Below are 22,325 nucleotides of genomic sequence, written 5' to 3' on the forward strand. Positions count from 1 at the left end.
GTGCAAACGTGGTCTTTCAGTGAGAGACAAAGTGGGATGGGGAGAAATAATCAACATTGGTTTCATTTAATTTAAATATAAAAAAATAACTAGGATGAAATATTGCTGGTATAATTAAATGATTAAATGATTTGCCCCTTCTGAAATGTTAAAAATGATAATTAGTGGCAAATACTGAAGGGAATCTGGGAGCTATAAAGCAGAGCTTTTAAGGGAAGACACATGATAACCTGGCTGTTTCCTTTTCTGTATTTAGCAGCAGAAGGGAAGTATCTTCAACCTGTGTCTAGCATTGCTGCCTGCAGGCTTCCTAATGCACAGGCCTAGGGACATTTTAAAGACATTTTGTTCCCTATTTTATCACTTACTGTTCTTTTTGTTAATCCAAAGGGCAGGATCAAATATGGCATATGTGCACGTATAAAGTTTGGGCAAGGGTTCTAGGGCATACCAGCCAACTATGGAAATTTAAAGCAAGACTCACAAAGGCTTGGTCTCAAAACACAATTTGTGTTTTGTGTTGTGACATATGTGAAGGGATAAAATGGGAAATTCAGGATGCATTACTGAGTAGCCACTTTCATGGAAGAGAAATGTTATGTCCCGAGCCTTGCAAACGGCTCGGGCGTTTGCAGGCAGTCCCGGGCAGGTGCAAAGCTGCCCGGGACCAGACAGGCTGTCGCCAGCGCCGTGCGCATGCGCGGGTGCTGGCGCGGGAAAAGTAACCCATTTACCCGGGAGTTGCCTATATAAGAGGCTGCGAGGCGTTTGGGCGAGGCTGAAGCCATCTTCCTGTAAGCTGAACGCTGAATAAATGAAACTGAGAACTCCAGCTGCTTCTCGTGTCTGTTTTCCCGCCACGGACTCAACACTGGCGACGAGGATGGGATGCCTTGCACTACCTGGAAAGGAAGAAGTGTAAGCTTACCCAAGGAGTCCTGAGCGGCGAAAGAGGAACGGCGTCGACTCGGCAGCTGCCCGCCAATCCGGTGCGCATTCGGGGGTAGGCTGGCTGATAGACCCGTCTCCTGAAGATCCGAAGATGGCGAAAATCGGAAGGCTTTCGGAATTCGACGTCTCACATCCAGAGCGGTGGGAGTCCTACGTATCCAGAATGGAGAACTACTTCAAGGCAAACCAAGTGAGGGAAGATAGCTTGAAGGCGGCCACCCTGCTTTGCGTTTGCGGCCAAGACGCCTTCGAAATCGCAGAAAACCTTGCAGCACCTGTCCCAGTAGAGTCTGTAAGCTACGCAGACCTGAAGAAGCTGCTGAAGGAGCACTTCAACCCCAAGGTGTCCGTTATCTCATGGCGCCACATCTTCGAACAGAGGGATCAATGGTCCGGTGAGTCAGCCAAGGAATACGTCGCCGCGTTACGGAAGGCCGCCAAGCCCTGCGAGTTCAAGGACCTCGAGGAACGACTGAGGGACCGATTCGTGTGCGGGTTAAGGCATCGAGAGCTACAAAAGAGACTTTTCGCAAAGGAAGAATTATCCTTCCAAGACGCCTTAAGGGGGAGGCCACCCTTAACGTGCAATACAAGAGTTTTGAAGGTCCACTAGACTTATTAGTAGTAGGGGGTGAACGAACGAGTCTCATAGGACTCGATTGGTTTGAGGCCCTGGGGATACACGTCACAGGACTCAATAGCTTACAAACACTCGACCTACAGGAAGTCTGCACAGAATTTGCAGATGTTTTCAGCCCCCAGCTGGGCACATTCAAAGGACCACCTGTGTCCTTAAAGCTAGACCCCACTGTCACTCCCATTAGGATTAAAGCAAGAAGGGTCCCTTTTGCTTTAAAAAGTAAGATTGACACTGAACTAGACAAACTAATCCAACAGGGAATCCTAGAACCTGTTGATTCCAGCCCGTGGGAGACCCCCATTGTCACGCCTCTAAAGGCAAATGGGGACATTCGCATTTGTGCTGATTACAAATGCACACTCAATAAGGCATTGCAGCAACATGCCTATCCTGTTCCTGTGGTCAGTCACATCCTGGCCTCTCTCAAGGGGGGGCGTGTTTTTGCAAAGCTTGACCTAGCTCAAGCATATCAACAGCTGCCTGTTGATGATGATGCTGCCATAGCTCAGACCATTGTGACCCACAGGGGAGCCTTTAAAGTAAAAAGGCTACAGTTTGGAGTGAATGTCGCTCCTGGGATTTTCCAAAGCGTTATGGAAAACACACTACGAGGTATACCAGGGGTCTGCCCCTACTTTGACGATGTCTTGATTGCAGGAGACTCCACACACATTCTAGCTGAAAGGCTTAGGGCTGTCCTGTTAAGATTCAGGAAATCAGGCCTCAAGCTCAGAAAAGACAAATGCCAGATTGGGGTGCCTTCTACTGAATTTCTGGGATTCAAAATTGATGCTGCTGGGATTCATCCTGCTGAATCCAAACTAACTGCTATTTTAGATGCACCCAGGCCAAAGTCTAAGGCCGAACTTCAGGCCTTTCTAGGCCTCCTGAATTTCTACAATTCTTTTCTTCCACATAAAGCTAGTGTAGCTGAGCCTCTTCACAGGCTACTAGACAAACAGGCTGTGTGGCTGTGGTCACAAGCGCATGAGGCTTGCTTTAAAGAAGTCAAGGCCTTGCTCACTTCTAACAGTGTTCTTGCACATTTCAACGAGTCTCTCCCTGTGTGCATCGCTTGTGATGCGTCCCCCTACGGGGTTGGAGCTGTCCTGAGTCACCTCAGGTCTGATGGAACTCAGGTTCCTATTGCATACTACTCCAGAACACTGTCTTCTGCCGAGCGCAACTACGCTCAGATAGACAGGGAGGCTCTGGCTGTTGTTGCTGGAATTAAAAAATTCCACGATTTTCTATATGGCAGGCATTTCACGGTCTTCACTGACCATAAGCCTCTGCTGGGACTGTTTACCACACGTAAGCAGACTCCCCACATCATTTCCCCTAGAATGCTTAGGTGGTCTATTTTTTTGTCTGCATATGATTTTTCATTACTCCACAAGCCTGGGAAAGAAATGGGCCATGCTGATGGCCTCAGTAGATTGCCTCTGCCAGTAGTAGAAGCTGACCCCGCGCCAGCTGTCAACATTCTATCAATCCAAGCCTTGCCCGAGCTCCCTCTTAGTGCCAGGGATGTTACCGCTGAAACAGGTACAGATCACACACTTTCACGTGTCCGCTCCTGGGTCCTGTCCGGGTGGCCTGAGCACTGCCCTAGTCCTGAGTTTCAGAGTTTCTGGTCCAAAAGAAACGAACTGTCCCTTTCTCAGGGTTGTCTGCTTTGGGGAAACAGAGTTGTCATTCCCACCTCAATGAGGACTAGGGTCTTAGAATCCCTCCACGAGGGTCATCCTGGCATTGTTCGTATGAAGGCTCTTGCACGCAGCCACTTGTGGTGGCCTGCTTTAGATAAAGATATTGAGGCTAAGGTACACGCATGCCACCTGTGCCAACGATCTCGCCCAGAGATGCCCCAAGCTCCTGTGCATAGATGGGAGGAAACACAGTCCCCATGGTCTAGGGTGCACATTGACTACGCTGGGCCCTTTCAGGGCCAGTTCTTCTTGGTCCTTGTTGACAGCCATTCAAAATGGCTTGAGGTTGTGCCTGTCTCATCCACCACCACTGCAAAGACTATTCAGGTACTGAGGGGGATTTTTGCTGCACACGGGCTGCCAGATGTCATTGTGTCCGACAACGGCCCTCAATTCACCTCCTCCGAATTCCAAGCTTTCTTACAGGCAAACCTGATTCGTCATGCCACGTCTGCGCCTTTTCACCCGTCCACCAACGGTATGGCTGAACGCATGGTGCGCATCGCAAAGGACGCCTTGAAGAGACTCACCTACGGGGACTGGCATCACAGGTTGGCTGACTTTCTCCTTTCTTATCGCACCACACCGTCCACTTCTACAGGGAGAAGTCCAGCTGAACTTCGTTGGGGGCGCCAACTTACTACTAGACTTGACCGGTTGCATCCGGACAGACTGCCTTCATCTACCTCACATCCTAGGGCACCTAGACAACTACTTGTGGGTGCCCCGGTTTGGGCTCGCAATTACGGGCCTGGTTATACATGGGTCCCCGCTTCTGTGTCCAGGATCACAGGTCCTCTCTCCTACGAGGTTGCCCTGGACAACGGTCGTGTCCTGCGTCGGCACATCGACCAACTTCGCTCTAGGCGAGACTTTTCTGCTGAGACTCCTGGGTCTTTTCCAGGGGGGGAGGGGGACCCTTTGGAGCAAAGGGAAGGGCAAGAGCTACTGCCCATCTCCACTGAGGGAGCCACAAACGGCTCGTCCCAAGGTTCTGCAATTGCTCCGAAAAGAAAGTCATGGAGCTTACCCACACAACAGGCACTCACGCCTACTCCAGCCAGGGAGTCACCCCGGGGGCATACTCACTTTCCACACACATCACACAGCACTCCAGCAACGGAGGATACCCGGGGGCATCCCAACAAATCATTCCCCGCAAGAGAGCTGGCACACAATTCCCAAGGTTGGCCTGACCTTACCCCAAATCCTACAGGGGGTCAAACATACACAGAGCTAGTCGAGGAACCAAGTCCCGACTACAACAACCCTAGCACAAATCAGGGAACACCTGAGTTTTGGGAAAGTACAGAAACCCACACGAGCCCGAACACAGAATGGGGTTCAGGGAATGGACAGCCTCCTGACAGGTCTTGGACTGACCTAGGAGGTCCTACAGAGACGCCCAGCAGCGGCTATCACTTCAAGGGGCCTGAGGGTCTACAGCTAGGCAGGTCAACCAGGTCACAAAGTAACAGAAGCCCTGGCCTGACGAGCCCGGTGGGCAAGCAAGCAGGCCAGGCATCGGGGCACAGTCCTTGGAAGACACCAGGGCACAATAGAGAGAACAGGCTCACGCCTCCCTCCAGTCAGGGGACTTATGCCAGTAACCCAGAGCTAAGAAGGTCACAGAGAGCAAAGAAATCTCCTAAGTATCTAGAAGATTACATAACATTGCTGGCAAGGCAAAAGCCAGTAATCAGTGGGAGCACTGGGGAGCAAAATGTCATATAAAATAAATGTTGTATGTTGGTAGTAGTTTTAGCCCGGGGGAAAGGGGTGTTATGTCCCGAGCCTTTGCAAACGGCTCGGGCGTTTGCAGGCAGTCCCGGGCAGGTGCAAAGCTGCCCGGGACCAGACAGGCTGTCGCCAGCGCCGTGCGCATGCGCGGGTGCTGGCGCGGGAAAAGTAACCCATTTACCCGGGAGTTGCCTATATAAGAGGCTGCGAGGCGTTTGGGCGAGGCTGAAGCCATCTTCCTGTAAGCTGAACGCTGAATAAATGAAACTGAGAACTCCAGCTGCTTCTCGTGTCTGTTTTCCCGCCACGGACTCAACAAGAAATATTCATGACAGTGTATATATTATGTCAGAAAGGCTGCAGGTCCAATCCTGCTTGTCAATTCCAAAAAATATATAAACAAGGAGTCCCACTCCATTCTTTCTGCTTGTAATTCCTGTTACATTGACAAGAAGATGGATTTCAGGCATTTGTGCTTTAAAACATGATTTGCCAGGATTGTTTGCTGTCTAGCCCACAATTAGGAACATTTTACCAGTGATCAATAAATGCTTTAGTGATCTGAACAGGGGAAGAGTAGTAGTACTATTTCAAATATTAACAGCATTTTCTTAGGAGCCTACCGTACCTCCATCTACTAGCAACTGATATTGCTACTACTGTTATCATGACTTCTGTGCATCTTTGCTGTGAGTCATGCAGAAATGGAGGATTTGAGTAGAATCATTAAATGTGCAAGAGGCTGATAACATTAATGATGTCGTGGACATAGCTCAATATGTGTCTGTATACCCTTTTTAGTATCACCTCCACAGGAAAAATATATTTCATGCTTATTGCTGGACCTGAAAAAGAATTTTCAATCAATTCTGTCATTTAAAGTTTTAACAGTAACAGTAATTTTTACTGTTTTAAACAATAAAATGATTACAGTAATACCACTAGGTCAGTGATGGCAAACCTTTTAGAGACTGAGTGCCCAAACTGCAACCCAAAACCCACTTATGCATCGTCGAGTGTCGGATGGGTGTGGCCCATTGGGTGGGCGAGGCTGCAGTGGTAACGGCAGACTGGGTGGGACTAAAAAGTTCAATCAATCAATTCCAACTTTGCAAGATCTTTTTTTTCCCGCGAGAAGTTGAAATTCACTGATTGAACCTTTTTTTTTTTTGTACATGGCGGTGGAGGCCTAAAGCGAAAAGGTTCTATAAAACCCAGTTGAAGGCCTAGGACTGAGGCGATGGCGCGCGTGTCCACAGAGAGGGCTCTGAGTGCCGCCTCTGGCACCTGTGCCATAGGTTCACCATCACTGCACTAGGTGATTCCCTTTGAACTGACCTGCTGTATATCTGGGCTGCAAACCTTTAGAGGACCACTAGATGACAGCAAAGAGACATAGAAAACTCTTTGCTACCATCTGGTGGTCATCTGTATGATTGTATCCTCAAAATAGTATGCTTCAGAAGTACAGTTCCATCACTTCCAAGTTAAACCATTTTAGCTGAAAATAATTCATTATCCATTGTGCATTACTGTTATTTTAATGTAACCCAAAATGGCTGTTTCATATACTGGGTCAAACAATCTAATATTTTGAACAAATAAACTACTTTTGGAAGATTTTACTGCAAATGTTTCATTTTCTAAAACTGAATTCCTATAGACTGAAATCCATTCAGAGATTAGCTTCAGAACTACATTCTATTCTTCATTGGGCAAACTAGCCCAGAAGAGTGCATTTGACTTGATAGTGGAAAAATGCTTTATACTGTGAATGTTTGTATATTCAAGCCTGTAAGATTTGTTTAAGCTTGTACAACAATTTATTTGTTCACATCCCATCCATATCCCTTCTACCATCTAACTTTTCCTTATCCTTATCCATAAAGAATGTTAAGGAAATAGAAGCTGTATCCATTGAGAAAAACCACACAGTTCTAATTTAAGGACACAGGTGTTCTACAGAAAATACCAATTCTTGGTCCAGAAAGTCATTTATCTTTTCATATGCTTCTCATTAACTGTAGCAATTTTTTACAAAATCTGGATAGGTACATAAATGAAATGGTTGTGCCAAAAATATCCTCAAGCATGATTCCGCCTAACTTTTTCCTTATGTTCATGGGGTGACATCTTTGCCACCCCAAACCCATGACTGCATCTGGACTTTACATTCATGGGACTAGATGGGATAAAGCATACAGGGAACTGAGCTGTAAAAGGAATACTTCTTAATAACACCAACTTATTCAGAATCTATCATAAAAATGCATAGCCTTATCTGGATAAGCAAAGTTAGCCTTCTGGGAAGGAAAGCATTTCATGTGTATTATTATATTTATCATTAGATGTATGCCAAATGTAATACTAATACTGGCACTGGATCCAAGTATAAATTCTCACTAAGCAATTCTAATCCAGGTCACTTTCAAAGCCCTATAGATTTTTTGGATTAGAGAAGATGGCAGTAGAAAACCAAAATAAGGGAAAGTTGGCCTAAATCAGGGGTAGGCAACCTTGGCTCTTTTATGACTTGTGAATTTCAACTCCCAGAATTCCTGAGCCAGCTGGCTCAGGAATTCTGGGAGTTGAAGTCCACGAGTCATAAAAGAGCCAAGGTTGCCTACCCCTGGAATGAACATCAACCTAACGTCTTCATATTTGGAATATGTGTTGAGATGCTTGTGCATTTGCAAGTTGTTTCTGAAACCATCCCCTTTGTAGCCCTCTTTGCTAATTAAGTCTTCAGCCAGAGATGTAGATATGGGTTTCCATGTGCAGTACCCTGTATGTACCTTGTTCCTAAGTCCCAGTTAACTTCATGCCTTTAAAAAAAAAAAGTCTTAGCAGAGTCTAAGGATAGAGTAAAACTAAAGGAGAACGCCAGGCTATTTTTTAGGGGGAGGGGAAGCAAAAGCAAATGTCACTGGTGTTTCAGCACAAAAGCACCCTTAACGCTCAGGAAATGAGGTTTGTGGTTTGAGGGGCTGAGCTCAGAAAGTGTGTGTAGAAAGAAAGAGAAAGAACTAAAAAGAGGCTAGCCCAGATACAGCCATTCTTCAGTCTGGAGGAGTCGGAGGAGGAAACGGGAGAGCGTTATGTAGTTAAGTCCCCGTGGGAGAAAACCATCGTCCTTCCACCGTCCTTCCCCCACGGTAAATGAAACCGCCTTTTTTTTTTTCGGTGCCGCCTCGGGCTTGTTTGTCCGCCTTGATGAGCAAAAATCGTCTTTTACACCCAGATGTCCTGCCTCAAGGGAAGCTGGGCTCCCCTCCGGCCCCTTGAGGGTGTCCCCACACTTCGTCCCTAACGGCGTCCAGAGCGCCCCGATCCCACGGACGCCCCCCCTCTCCCCATTAAGCACAGCCAGCTGGTAGGCGATCGCGTTTTCCAGGAAACTTCCCCGACTAAGACCCCCTCCTAGATTACCGGGAGGAGGCGGAGGTAGAAGCGCCGTCGTCCTGCCACCTGATTCCTCCGCCAGTTTCTCTCCCCCCCCCCGCATCTTTTTCGTCTTTCTAAATCTCTAAACCGGAGCAAATAAAAGAGGACCCAACTCTGAGCGCCTGGAGGGAGCGGACGGGACGAGTTTTTCCTGGAAATGGACCCGATCTCGCAGGAAAGGGATCTGTATGCCGCCCTTCCCCCTCCCTCTCCGTGCCCCGCGGCGATCCTCTGCTCATCCCGCGCTCGGGGCGGCTTCCCAAGGAAGACGGGTCTCCAGGCGGTCCGGTCCGCCAGTGGGAACCTTCCGAGATTCGAGCAGCGATTTGCAGGCGGGATTCTTTGGGGCGGGCGGGCGAGCCAGGAAGGCGCTGCCCTCGACTGAGAAACCTTTTGGAATGGAGGAAAGGCTGGGGGGGAACCGTCTACAGTGGAGGCGAATCCCTCTCGGACGTTTCCAGACCGCGTCGGCCCTGGCGTGGAACTGGCCTCTCACGCGGGCTTAGACGGTCGGACTGATGGAATGAGGCGAGAGAGGCAGAGGTGGTTTTTCCCTCCTCTTTTGAAATCCCTGCTCCGGCGTGCTTTGCACTTGGGCGCGAGTGGGAAGCCGGCGCCGGCTGGGTACGCCTGCCCTTTTTCCCAAGCGCGCGTCCGGACGACTCTTCTCTCTCTCTCTCTCTCTCTCTCTCTCTCTCTCTCTCCAATTCAAGGGGAAAGCCTTGATTTCGCCCGCCTTCAGGGCGAGCCGGGCGGGCGGCCAAGGTCGGGGCCTTGCAGAGAGTTGTTGTGATTAATCTCGAAAGGCAACCCGCGGGGCAGCTGGGGTTTCCCCTCCCGCCCCTAGCTTCCTTTCCTATCGCCGGGGGGGGGGAGGTGGGGTGGAAAGTGGTGCGAGGGTCTCTTTCCTTCGTCCTAAAAGCGCAGCGGTTGGAAAGGATCTCGGGTCCTCAGCCGTCGACACCCCTAGCCTGAATCTGCCTGACTTCGGGAGCTAGTGGTCACCCCCAGGTGACCCCTTTGTCACGTGAAATCGCCCTCAGACGCGCCTAAAGGTTCAATAACGGAGGGCAACGGGGCGCCTCCTAAAATACTCAGTTTTGTATGTTTCTATTCTAATCCAAATGTTGAATTTAAGACAATATATAAGCTCACTTTCCCGCAACCCGCTCCCGCCAATATATGAAGCTCGCCTGAGACTTGAGAGGACAAAATCCAGATTAGTGCACGGAGGGGAGGGGGGAGGAGCAGTTAGGACTGACGTTTGCACCTTGCGTTAGGTCTTGTAGCTTTATAGCTAAAGAGGGGAGTTCAGCGAGGCTTATTTTGGGCGCGAACGTGGGCTTTAAGCAGCGCGTGTGAGTGTATTTCAAGCAGATCCATATCTGCCTTCTTTCAAATCGACCGCTTGGTTGAACATGCGCCGTACATAATTTCTGTAATGGGGGAAATGTATAAATAGCCCGAAAATCACCAAGCTCCGAGCTGAACGGAGAGAGATCTGAATCAGCCTAAGGAACTTTCTGAGAACTTTTCAGCCTCTCAGGGGTAGGCAACCTTGGCTCTTTTATGACTCGTGGACTTCAACTCCCAGAATTCCTGAGCCAGCTCTGCTGGCTCAGGAATTCTGGGAGTTGAAGTCCACGAGTCATAAAAGAGCCAAGGTTGCCTACCCCTACGGCCTAGCTTCTGTTACAAACCGGCACAATCGCAAAAGAGAAGTAGAAGCAACCCCGGAAGATATTCGTGTTCCAATTGCGAAGTGGGCCAGGATCAGAAAATCGCCGGGGACGAGAGAGCCTCTCTAAGCGTTGCCTACGTGCCTTTTTAATTTTTTTGAACCTTGGCGGGGCTGGGTGGGGCGGCCGCTGCATAAAAACCAGACGGGAGGGGGCGGGAGAGAAGAGGCGGAGCTGGCCCCTCCTCTGGAATGCCCCGCCCGCCTCCGCCTTTCTTTCTCTAATTCGGGCGGTGTGGGTGTGGGTGTGTGTGTGGGTAGGTGTGGCTGTGTGGCTGGGCCAGATAAGGCAGCCAATCTATCAAGGCGCTTTGATTTCCCTTCCCAATTTTCCGCCACGCCGTCTCCTTCTCAAGGATGAATGGGGCGGCATGTGGGGGGCGGCCGGTTTTCTCCCACCGTCTTCCAAAAGGGTGGCGAACGCGCCCGATTTCCAGGCTGGGACCAGGCCAGCGCATTGCAGACCCGCAGATTAGCCGGCATTCTGGATATCTTTCTGGCTATGTACCCAGAGAGGAGGGGGGGGGGAAGGGAGTCTGTCAAGCGCAGTCACATCTGTTGTGGCTCTTTTGATTAAACCTAGACCTCCTCCGAGAGCGATCCTGGGGGAAGTTCGCCTTAGCAACCTAACGGGGGGGGGGGGAAGGCCACGGCTTCCCTGGGAAGTGCAATTTTTGGGTTGTTGTAGGGTAGCCCCCCTCGAGCGTCTCCCTTAGACTTACGAGGCGGGAGATGTCACAGGTGGGCGGGTGGGGTGTTATCAGCTTCTTCTTTTGTTTAAACTTTTTTTTTAATTTTTCCCAACTCTCCCCCCATACGTATACCGCGATATTTATCACGTGTTAACATACATTCTTTTTTACATTCTTATCTATCAGATACTTTTAATAAAATAAAATAAATTTTGTTATTAATTGCGAAGTCGTGTCCGACCCATCGCGACCCCATGGACAATGTTCCTCCAGGTCTTCCTGTCCTCTACCACCTTCTGGAGTCCATTAAATGTTGGTGTTGCTCGCCCATTTCTCCTTTCACTGTATCCACACTCCTTCTTCTCTACCTTCTTTCTCCCTTTCTCCTCTTTCTTCCCTACTTCCCTCTTCTTCCTCTCCTCTTTCCTTCACCACTCCCCTCCCCTTTCTCCTTCAACCTTCCTACTTCCTTCCCCCCTCCTTTACTCTCTTTTCTCTCTCCTCTCCTTTCTTCCCTCTCATCCCTCTTCAGATACAATTCAGGGGTAATGTCCGAGCAACTCCCCTCTCTAAATTTCCCTATCTGTATTATATATAATAAGATTGATTTTCTATTACGTTAATACTTCTATTTATCTGACCTTCTCGGTATATACTTCTATAAATATTTATACGACCTCCGGTTATTCAATACCGTGTCGCCTGGGTCTCCCTCCTTATCTGTGTTCTTCAGGGCAACGCTATGGGTAACACTCTTTCTATCCTGTTCTTCTTCTATCTCTAAATCATCTGTGCAGCGCTACTCTTTTTAAGGGTGTGTGGGGTGTGTGGAATAAAAGCGCGCAGAGTGGAAACATGCAGAGATCCCAAGGCATTGGCATCCTAATGGATCAGGCTTGTCTCTTTTCCGTCTCGTGGTCAGTTTTAAAGATTTGCCGGAAGCCAAGACGGTTCGGTCCCGTCCATCAGGATTCATCTCAGGCAGCGCCTTCCTTAGTTCTTGAACTCTGAACAGGCGAATGTCCCGCCCGAAAATGTTGGAATTCTCCAAATGTAAACTTTATTAAGTAAGTCTTGATTCCCACCTCTATTGCTTTAGAAGAAAGTCAGAATGACCTCAAGGGGAACCAATTTCCAAGTAGTAAACTTTAAAATCTAATCAAACCCCCAACTTTTTTTTTCTCCTTTCAATTTCAGAAATAGAAGTCGCTTTATGTATTTCGTTTCTCTAAAACCCACAAACAGCCCACCTTCAGTCCTGAAGCCCTCTGGCTGATATTGGGCCAGTCACTCTTTTCCAGCCCACCTTATTTTGCAAAATTGTTGTGGGGAAACTAAGGGGAGCCAGCGCTACAGATACTGCCTTGAACTTTTGAACCAAATGCAGGATATAAAATAAATAAGATGGGGGATAGACACCAATAATCATTCAACGATTGTTTAAATTATAGAGATAATCTCTTAAACAATCACTTTACAGTAAATGTGTGGGTGTGTTTGTGTTGAAAGCAAGTGCAGAGGATATATAGGTGTATAGTATGCTGGGTTCGACTGATTGATATTTTTGTAGGCATTTTCCCGACAATCGCTTTAGTTCTTGTTGTAAATGGAATAAGGAATAGTCTTCTTTCTGTTTATACACCGTTCCCAAATAGTATTTATTTCATTAATGGATATTACCCGTTGTTGGCTTAAGAGTATAACTACCGGTATGCAAAATTCAACTCACCACCTGGAAGCACATACACAAACAGACAAAAACACATTTCAAAATGGAATTCTGTAAGTGTAATTCTCAGGATCTTTCAGTTCTGGCTAAGTGACCCCATCCAACAACTTTTTTAGCCCCACCCGGGACATTTATGCAAGATAGTCCTTTCACTGGCCGTGGTCACATACAACCCGTTGCATCAGGTGAGTCCTACCGTAGTAGATGCATTCTTATCACTTCACTGGTTTTTAACCTTGATGGCTCAGACTGTGGGAAAACGCTCAGCCCGTTTCGTTAATGGTTGACGTCATGTGTGAACCCAGAATTCAGCAAATGGGTTGACTTTGTTGGCTCAACGCATGCGCTTTCTCCTTTACTGTCTTTCAAAGGGCCTTTTAATCGCTCTTTTATTTACTCTGGATGTAGAAAAAAACGGGCTGTGTGGGGGAGTGCGGAGGGAGAAGAAAGAAACGGTACTCCGCATTGGTCTGAAAGGCAAAAACAAACAAAAACTGTCTGCAAACGATTTATCTCAAATCTGAATCCAACGCTCCAGCGGAGAAGACCACAAGATTTTTGTGAGGCTCCTGTTTTTTTCCCCCCCACCCCACCCCACTCCACTTCACAATGAATAAACATGCCATTTTAAATTATCCGTTTTTCACTTCTCTTCTGATTGCTCAAAGCTCCGATCACCATTTTCAACACAGGAGAGAAGCTGTGTATGCAAAGGAGCTAAAGATTTGCTGGTCCCTGAATCAGTTTTACCATCAGTCTCAATCCTGAACTGATTTATTCTTTGGAGAAGATGGTGTCACAAACCTACAGGATAAACTATCTAATAGATTGTGTGAAGAATCATTAAACACTAGGAGTGCAATTCTATGTATATATATGTGTGTGTGTGTGTGTGTGTGTGTATATATATATATATATATATATATATATATATATATATATATATATATATATGAGGGGTCCTTGGTGTTCTCTGAGCTAGAGGTAGGGTTAAAGCAGTGATGATGTTACCTAGTTTGGTAATGAAACGTCTGCAACCAAGCTCAGAGAGTATCAAGGACTCCTCATTTCAACCCTGAGCTATAAATATTCTTTATATATGCCCCAAAAGACCGGGTGGACTTCCTTCCAGGTCAGTGGTGAAATTTATTTTAGTTGCATACGCATACAATTAATTGATTATTTATAATAATTATTATTTATATCATTTTGGTCACCACCAATTTCCCCCTTCTTAGGGTTACTATCATTGCTACCAGTTCATCCTGAAAGATCAGTGCGTTGAAAGGACGTATTAAGCAACAAATCAAATTTTAAGCTAACCTATTCAATTCTTGTGCTTTATTTGTGCTTCTAGGGATGCTTTAGCAAAACACAGCTAATCTGGTTACAGAATTAATCCATTTCTTTATTGGCACAATGCAATTGCGCCATAAATTAATCCAAACACCTAAACCACAAACTGCAGTAGCCCTGATTAAAACTAAGCCTTAAAACGTTAAGGAAATGCCGTCATGTTTGAAACGAGCTGGTTAGAAGTGCCGGTAAAGTCAGGAGATCGGGTAAATTGGGGAAACCGTGTTTCGGTTAAACATGGATAAACGTGGGGGGGGGGGCAGCGCGATCGTTTGGTTTCTTTGACGTGAAAGAAGGACATTCGACGTTTCCCTTCTTCGCTTTCTCCGGATACTCTCATCACTGCTGCTCTTGCTTGCAATTAAAAACCCTTATTAGTCCCGCAAATCCCGAGATTGATTAAACTGGTTTCTTTTTTAAATCAGGAAGTGAAAATGTTGGAATTACCCACAGCTTTTCAGATTGACTCGTAGCTGAACCTTCTCCCTTTTTTAAAAACAACAACAACGGAAGAGCGAACCCTGTCTTGGAGGATGGCATTTGATCGACTTAAATCGCCTTCTCACCAGACTATTTTCTTTACATCTCCGCCTGGGGTTGGCAGGATTTTACACCTCCCTTAGCGGGATGAGGGTTTGGGGGACGGGCGGCGTTTTTGGAATATCCCCGAAATCAGCCTCAAGCTGCCTGGAAGCTGCGCGATCCTCTCTTTCCAGCGCAGCGGCGTAAAAGAGCCCGCGATTCTCGAGGGAATAGCGCGCCGTCTGACTGTGCGCGGTGTTTGGAAGCTCGCGCGGCCCCGCGTTTTCCTAGAAACACCCATCAAGGGTAGGGAGCCCTTCGCTTAATCGAGAGAGAAGGGCGGGAGCGGTGAGGGCTGGAGAGGGCTGCGGGCGAGTGGCAGCCAATCGCGACTCGCCTGCCCAAGTCCAGAATCCGAGGCTGGTGTTTAGCTGGGGTGGTGTGCGGTCGCCGCCGTCGCCCACAGAATCCAAGACGGGCAAACTCAGGTGTACCTGCACCTCTCAGGTAAGCGGGGAGGGGGGGCTGCAGGCGGAGGCTATTCCGAGGGTCCCCCGCTGTCCAAGAGTGTGCGCGACGTCCTGCTAAATGGAAAAGCGCTACTTCTTCTGCCCCAGACTTTTCCTTGCATTCGAGGGGTGCGTTTGTGTATGGTGCAGGTGTGTGTGTGTGAAAGAGAGAGAGAGAGGGAGAGGGAGGAGAGGAAAGAGAGGGAGAGAGGAAAGAGAGAAAGAGGGAGAGAAAAGAGAGAAGGAAGAGAGAGAGACAGAGAGGGAGAGGAGAGAGAAAAAAGGAGGAGAGGAGAAAGAGAGAGAGGGAGAGGAGAGAGAGAAAGAAAGGGGGAGAGGAAAGAGAGAGAGGAAAAAGAGAGAGAGAGACAAAAAGAGGGAGGGAGAGAGAGAAAGAAAGAGGAGGAGAGGAAAAAGAGAAAGAGAGAGAGGGAGAGGAGAGAGAGAAAGAAAGGGGGAGAGGAAAGAGGGAGAGGAAAAAAGAGAGACAAAGAGAGGGAGGGAGAGAGAGAAAGAAAGAGGAGGAGAGGAAAAAGAGAGAGGAAAAAGAGAGAGAGACAAAAAGAGGGAGGGAGAGAGAGAAAGAAAGAGGAGGAGAGGAAAAAGAGAAAGAGAGAGAGGGAGAGGAGAGAGAGAAAGAAAGGGGGAGAGGAAAGAGGGAGAGGAAAAAGAGAGAGAGGAAAAAGAGAGAGAGAGGGAAGGAGGGAGAGAGAGAAAGAAAAGGGGAGAGGAAAGAGGGAGGAAAAAGAGGGAGAGGAAAAAGAGAGAGAGAGGGAGGGAGGGAGAGAGAGAGAGGAAAGAGAGAGAGAGAGAAAGAGAGGGAGGGAGAAGGAGGGAGAGAGACAGACGTTGGATATGGTTGAAAATCTCGCTCTCCTGGAAAAAAAAGCCTTGACATTTTAAATCGCCCCCCCTCTCACACACTCACACGCACACGCTGTCCAGTATTGGACCGAACAGGACAAGAGCTTCAGGTTGCTTGAAAGAAATACTCCGGGAGGGAGGTGCGGGAAGGGTGAAGCTCTCTGGAGGAGGTCCGGGCTTTTCTGAGTTTTTTTTTTAAAGAACCGTCTATTCCTCTGTTAGGCTTGATTTTTCCCCCCCCCCCAGCCCGCCCCCCACCCGGAAGGGCGCGCCGGCGAGACCGGTTGGGGGGGGGGTGCGAAAGAGCGAGGGGGTCCCTTTGGCCCGCCAGGCGGTGGCAGCCGCTCTCCCGTCGGGCTGGGGCCACCTGTGTGAATGCCACCTGGCGGAGGGCAGGGCGGCCTCCCGGCCCGGCGGCTCCTCCCCTCCGCCTTCCCCCGAGGCCGGTGACCAATGGCTCCTTCCCCCTCCGCTTAGGTCCCTGGCAGAGCGACCGGGGCGTCGGAGAGCTTTCGCTGCCGGTGGCGCGCAGAGGGACGAGCGCGGCGGCCGTTTAGTCGAAGCGGTCCGAAGGCGTGAAAACAGCCAGTCCGAGGGGGGGAGGGAGGAGAGACAGAGAGAGGGGGCGGCCAGCCGCAGCCCCCCCTCCCCCGCCATGCCTCGGTCGTTCTTGGTGAAGAGCAAGAAGGCGCACAGCTACCACCAACCCCGCGGCCCCGACGGCGACTACGGCGGCAGCCTGGAGAGCGTCTTGGCTCAGATCTGCGCAGGTAAGAGCCACAAGCCCTCCGGGGACGCCTGCCCGGGCGGCGCAAGGCCATTGGTCTCCGGGCGCCCTGGTCTCCCGCAGGCGGAGATCCCGGAGAAGGTCCGGGTTTTGACGGGCGCGGCTGAGATCACGGAAGAGCCGCCAGGCTGCCCCACCCGCCCCGTCCGCTCGCCGGCTGCGTTGGCTCCACGCGCGGAACCCACCAAGCGGCCCGTCCCACCTTAATCCCTCGCGTCCTAGTAAGGATTGGCGTGGCGGACTCGTTACAGCGTTATAAAGATCGTGGGAACGGGTTGGGACCCGGGCTGAACGGCCTCGATCCCCTTGCTTTGATTCAGCACCCCACCCCACCCCGCACCCCCCCACCCCAAAATCGGGCATCAGCAGCATTCTCGGGGAGAAAAACAACAACAACAGTACTGCGGGCCACTTTAGCTGACTTGTGTTCAGCAGGTTAGCGGTTCAAATCTCACCGGCTCAAGGTTGACTCAGCCTTCCATCCTTCCGGGGTAGGTAAAATGAGGACCCAGATTGTTGGGGGCAATGTATATATATACATTGCTTACTGGTGTACATACACCGCTTAGAGAGTGCTTGCACTTAAAGCGGTATATAAGTCTCACAAATAAATAAATAAATGGTGGTTTGTTTGTTTTTTTCTTCTTTTCTCGTCCCTGGACAGACCGAACGGTTTCGCACCTGGCTCTCCCCGAACGGGATCTCCTCCCGGGTCGCCTCTCCCCGGCTTCGGAGCTTCCCGATGGGGCGGACGGCAGCTCCGATTCGGCCCCCAGCTGCGAAAGCAGCAGCAGCAGCAGCAGCGGGTGCGACCCGGCCGCCGAGATGGAGGATTTCTGGAGACCGCCCTCCCCCTCGGCCTCCCCAGGTAGGGACTGAAAGAGGGGACGGGGGGGGGGAAGGCGGGCGCGTTTGAACCAGGGCGCGTGCCGGGGGGGGCGCATGAAGTAGCCAGGTCCCCCGGCGAGGACCTGAAGAAGATTAGGCTAATTCAGAAGACCCAGGGTTAAAGCTCGCCACCATCTCGGCTTGACGAAGCTTTCCCTGGGCGGGCTGGTTGGAGTAAATAATAATAGACGTCCACGCGGGGTCTTTTTTTAAAGGGGGGAGAGGAGAAGGAGAGAGGGAGCGTTATCCCGACTTTGCGCTATGCAGTGTTTCCCAAACTTGACAATTTTAAGGCATGTGGACTTCAACTCCCAGAATTCCACAGCCAGCAATCATCTATCACAAAGCTCAAGATCCCATGCCTTCATTAAAGCTTGCTTCTATGAACATGCTGGCTGTGGAATTCTGGGAGTTGAAGTCCTCATGCCTTAAAATTGTCAAGTTTGGGAAACACTGCGCTATGGCGAGGTAGACTTTTCTCCGTTGTTCTTGCACGGGTGGAAGCCGGTGGTTCCGAGTCTTGCGGTCGCCGTTACACCGACTTGATTTGATGGCTTCAGCATCCACCCCTTTCCTCGTTTGAAATGCGGAATGAAGGGTGCCCCCGCATTTGGGCCAGGACTCCTTAAAGGTCCACGTTAAAGAGGGGGGGGGGTCTTCGGTTTCCTGCCGAGGAGCCAAATCGCGTGGAGTTCAGCGAGGCTTCCTGCCGGAGAAACTTGGCTGGAGTTGGGGGATTGAACGTCAGGTGCCTGGAGTCCTCGGTTTCCTCGTGCAAGAAGCCCCCCCCCCACACGTCCCTCTGGGACCGCGAGGAAGGGAACGAGGCTTTCCCTCGTTGTCCCCAAACAGTGCCAAGAGCGCGTGGCTTTGTGCAAAACTCGGTGAAGTTTTGGTGTAACGTGTGAACCTTATCTCCTCGAAGATAAGGGTCGGGGCGGGGAGAGGGAGAGAAGACGAGGCACTTTGGGGCGGAAAAAAAGGAGTGAAGCGCCTGCATGCAGTACTGCGGGCTGACTCTGCTCGCTGCCAGGAGTTCGATCCTGACCGGCTCCAGGTTGACTCAGCCTTTCCGTCCTTCCGAGGTCGGTAAAATGAGGACCCAGATTGTTGGGGTGGGGGGGGTGGGGGGGCAGTAGGCTGACTCTGTAGACCGCTGTAAAAACACTATGAGGCTGTACATAAGTGCTATTGCTATAACCCCCGGCGCCACATTAGATCGGACCCACTCCGGGTGAAATCCCCCAGCGGTTTGGGGAGAGAAGCTGAGCTCCGGAGGTGGGGGACGGGTACTGGGGGGGGGGTTAGGCGACGGGCTGGCGTTGCCCCACCAGGAAAGGGCTGAGCAATCCAACTTTCCTCTTTGGGGGAAAGTGACGGGAGCCGAGAAAGAAAAAGGCGCCCCTGATTGACTAATAATAATAAAGTTAGAAGGGATCTTGGAGGTCATCTAGTCCAACCCTCTGCTCAGGCAGGAAACACTATACCATTTCGGACAAATGGCTGTCCAGTCTTTTCTTAAAAACTTCCAGTGTTGGAGCATTCACGCTTCTGGAGGCAGGTTGTTCCACTGGTTAATTGTTCTGTCAGGAAGTTTCTCCTTAGTTCTAGGTTGCTTCTCTCTTTGGTTAGTTTCCACCCATTGCTTCTTGTCCTGCCTTCAGGCGCTTTGGAGAATGACTTGACTCCCTCTTCTTTGTGGCAGCCCCTGAGATATTGGAACACTGCTATCATGTCCCCCCTCATCCTTCTCTTCGTTAAACTAGACATACCCAATTCCAGCAACCGTCCTTCCTTTCTCTCCTCGTCGACCAGAAGAAGCCTCGGCGGGCAACCGCGGCTCCTTCTGGCGACCTTTCCAGACGAGCGCCGTCTCGGGTGGTTCCTTCGGCCTTTGATGTGGTGGGACGCGGGAGGAAGCCGCGCAACTCGCCGCTTGGCGAGGTCGATCGCTTGGCAGCCGTTTTCCCTCCGCTTCCCCCCCCTCCCTCCGTCCCTCCCGCCTCTCTTTTTCTTGGTTTAACTACAAAAAACAAACTTCCTCTTTTACAAACAGCCGATTGAGACGTTTTACGGCTGGCATAAGAAAAGCGTAAAAAGAGCCCTCCGGCAGTGAAAATGGGAAATATTTTTTTATGTTTTATTTTTTTAAAAAAAAAAACACTCCGAAATTCTGAAAACGTCTCTTTCTGGCGTAAAACGAGAGAATAGCCCTCTGTTAGTTTCATTAAGAGATAATTCCCATTAATTAGGAAGATGTATCGTGGCGAGAAGTGAAAACAGCCTCCTGCTTCACCCCCCCCCCGTCCAACCGAGACGGTCAAAAATTTTGACCGAGCTGGATGTTGTGTGTAAAAGTGTCAATTTTGGGCCTCAGGCCAATAAAACGAGAAACTCAGCCGGTGCGTCCATTAAGGAAGAATTTATTCAAAGTCGCCCCAAGATGCAGTTTGTTTTGTGAGGCGGGTGGTCCAAGTTGTGTCACAAGTGGAGGGAAATATCATTGGGGCTAGCAGGATGCCTGTGGAATTTTTCCTGACCAGTCTCTTTCACCCTTTGATGACATAAAAAAACCCTGTTTCATTAAAAAAAAAACAAAGAAAAACACCAAAATAAGCAGCCAGTAGGAATAGCAGAAGAACATCCTGAAGGACTTGGAGCAGTGTTTCTCAACCTTGACAATTTTAAGGCATGTGGACTTCAACTCCCAGAATTCCACAGCCAGCATTGCTGGCTGTGGAATTCTGGGAGTTGAAGTCCACATGCCTTAAAATTGTCAAGGTTGAGAAACACTGACTTGGAGGTTGGCTAGTGGGAGGAGCAGGTAACAATCTGGCAAAACCATGCCTTGAAATTGTTTTATGTGCCTCATGGGAATAATTTTGGGAATGAGGAAGTGCCCACCCTCCTGCTATTTTACGAGCTTGCCCACAGTTTGGGTGCAAAATTTCAAAGACAGTATAAACCCGTTAGCAAAGGTTCAGGTCCCCTGGAACGATTAATGAAATCGTTGGCAACAATTAAACTCTAAAATCCAATGCTGAAGGTGATTTAGTCAGTTTTTCATTAGGACTGCCCCTGGGTTTTATAAAATACGTTTTTTATGGAAGATCTGTCAAGGCAACCTCAAAGACTTTCTGGTGCACTCGGTTAGTCACCAGCCTTTCACCAACTGAAATGACCAGAAGAGGAACAGGATAATTTGGGAATATCTACAGAACTTATTCCTTCTTTGCCTCTGATGTGAATGAAAGCCCATCATTGAAAAGTGACATGCATTCATAATTGTCATAAGACAATACAAATTTATAGATAAATTACTTAAAAGGCAATTAAATCCCCTTGTCTGCCAGGCCTACAATAAAAAAAGATTTTTTTATTCCTTTGATGACACACATCCTTTAATTTCTTTATAAAGTTGTTTTATCTCCTCCCCACACTTAGAAAAGTTGCTTTATTGGTACATTATGAGAGGAAATAGTCTTCAATTACATCTTCATTGGTTAGCTAATGCAAAAACAATAATTATTTAAAATACAAGAGGGATGTGAATATTTGCTGCATTTCTTTTCATTTGGACTGTGTGTTTCAGAGGTCCTCAACCTGGGGGTGGGGGGGGAGGTTAATGACTATTAAAATAGTTATCAGGATGGATGTGAACAATCTGAAAACATATAGATCAGAAGATAAAACTCTGGACTCCACCAGTCCACCCATCTGCTACTTTATTTTCTGATAAAACCTCATTGTGGGAAGTACAAATTGTACTTGACATTGATCCTTTGGTTTTGCATCATTTAACCAAATACAGAAAGAAAGGAAAGAAAGACAGACTTGTGAGCACATAGATTTGCCCTCTCCAGTCTTGATACTTGTTTTCATTTTTTGTTTCATTTTAACTGAACCTATAGTTTTTAAACAAAATTCTCAAATTTTAAAAACATATATAACATGAAGATTTTTTAAAACCCCATAATGGAACAGTTTAATTAATTCAGTTAGTTAATAATTGCATTTAAAAGGTCTAATTCAAAGTAAAGGCACACCTTGTATTTCCAGGTGGAAATATAATAATGTATCCAATATTTGTAAAGCCAACACTGCCTGATCTGAAAAAGCTAAGCAAGATTGGACCAGGTTAATATTTGAATGGGAGGCCAGGGAATTCTCAGAGAATTCTGTAGATTAAACCTATAAGTGAAAACAGAATTAAATCCACACATCCTGGAAATACCGGAAAAGATAATGGCAGTTCCCCTCTGTACTGTTGTCAAGAAAATTACATGGATGTACCCATGATGCATCCAGAAATTAAGTTTGACTCATAAATTTGAAGTGTCAGTTTAGACAAAAAAGGCAAGAATCTGAATTTATAAAATCAGCAGTGTTGTAGTCAAGTTTCCCTGATTCGGGTTGCAAGAGTTGATCGTTTTCAGAGGAATCATTGCAGCAATCCGCAGTCTGACCACTAGTATGTTGGAGAGAAATGTCAGCAAGTCTCTTTTTTTAGGTGCAGAGAAACAAGAAAACCAAAAGAAAAAGTTACAGCCTAAAATCTTTATGGCCCAAGTCTTTTTATTTTGCTGCAGTTAGATATAGTTTGTTTGTTTGTTACAAAGACAACCTGAACTATGTGTTGGTTGAATTTGCTTCAATAAGTTCTCACCTGGAGATTTTGTATTATTGTGTTGAATCTTATTAATGTTGTCATTTGTGGAGCTCTGCTTTGGAAAGCCTAGTCCCACCTCCTCTT

The 22,325-nt window shown here is 48.4% G+C and overlaps 1 protein-coding gene across 2 annotated transcripts in view; it reads left to right on the forward strand.

Moving 5' to 3' along the window:
* The window catches only part of GFI1 (growth factor independent 1 transcriptional repressor), a 44,243-nt gene that overhangs the window by 7,271 nt on the left and 14,647 nt on the right, over positions 1-22,325 (forward strand). Inside the window, exons 3-5 of one of the 2 annotated variants that reach the window (XM_039352287.1) lie at positions 14,428-15,031; positions 16,375-16,667; positions 17,349-17,552. In XM_039352287.1, the coding sequence (XP_039208221.1) occupies positions 16,553-16,667; positions 17,349-17,552 (319 nt within the window). In that variant the 5' untranslated portion in view covers positions 14,428-15,031; positions 16,375-16,552. Of the gene's footprint in view, positions 1-8,086; positions 8,199-14,427; positions 15,032-16,374; positions 16,668-17,348; positions 17,553-22,325 lie in introns of those variants that run through there. The other variant, XM_039352286.1, reaches the window with a different exon arrangement.

Source organism: Crotalus tigris, unplaced genomic scaffold, assembly GCF_016545835.1.
Source record: "Crotalus tigris isolate CLP2741 ecotype Arizona unplaced genomic scaffold, ASM1654583v1 scf7180000018419.1029430, whole genome shotgun sequence".
NCBI classification, from domain to species: Eukaryota; Metazoa; Chordata; class Lepidosauria; order Squamata; family Viperidae; genus Crotalus; species Crotalus tigris.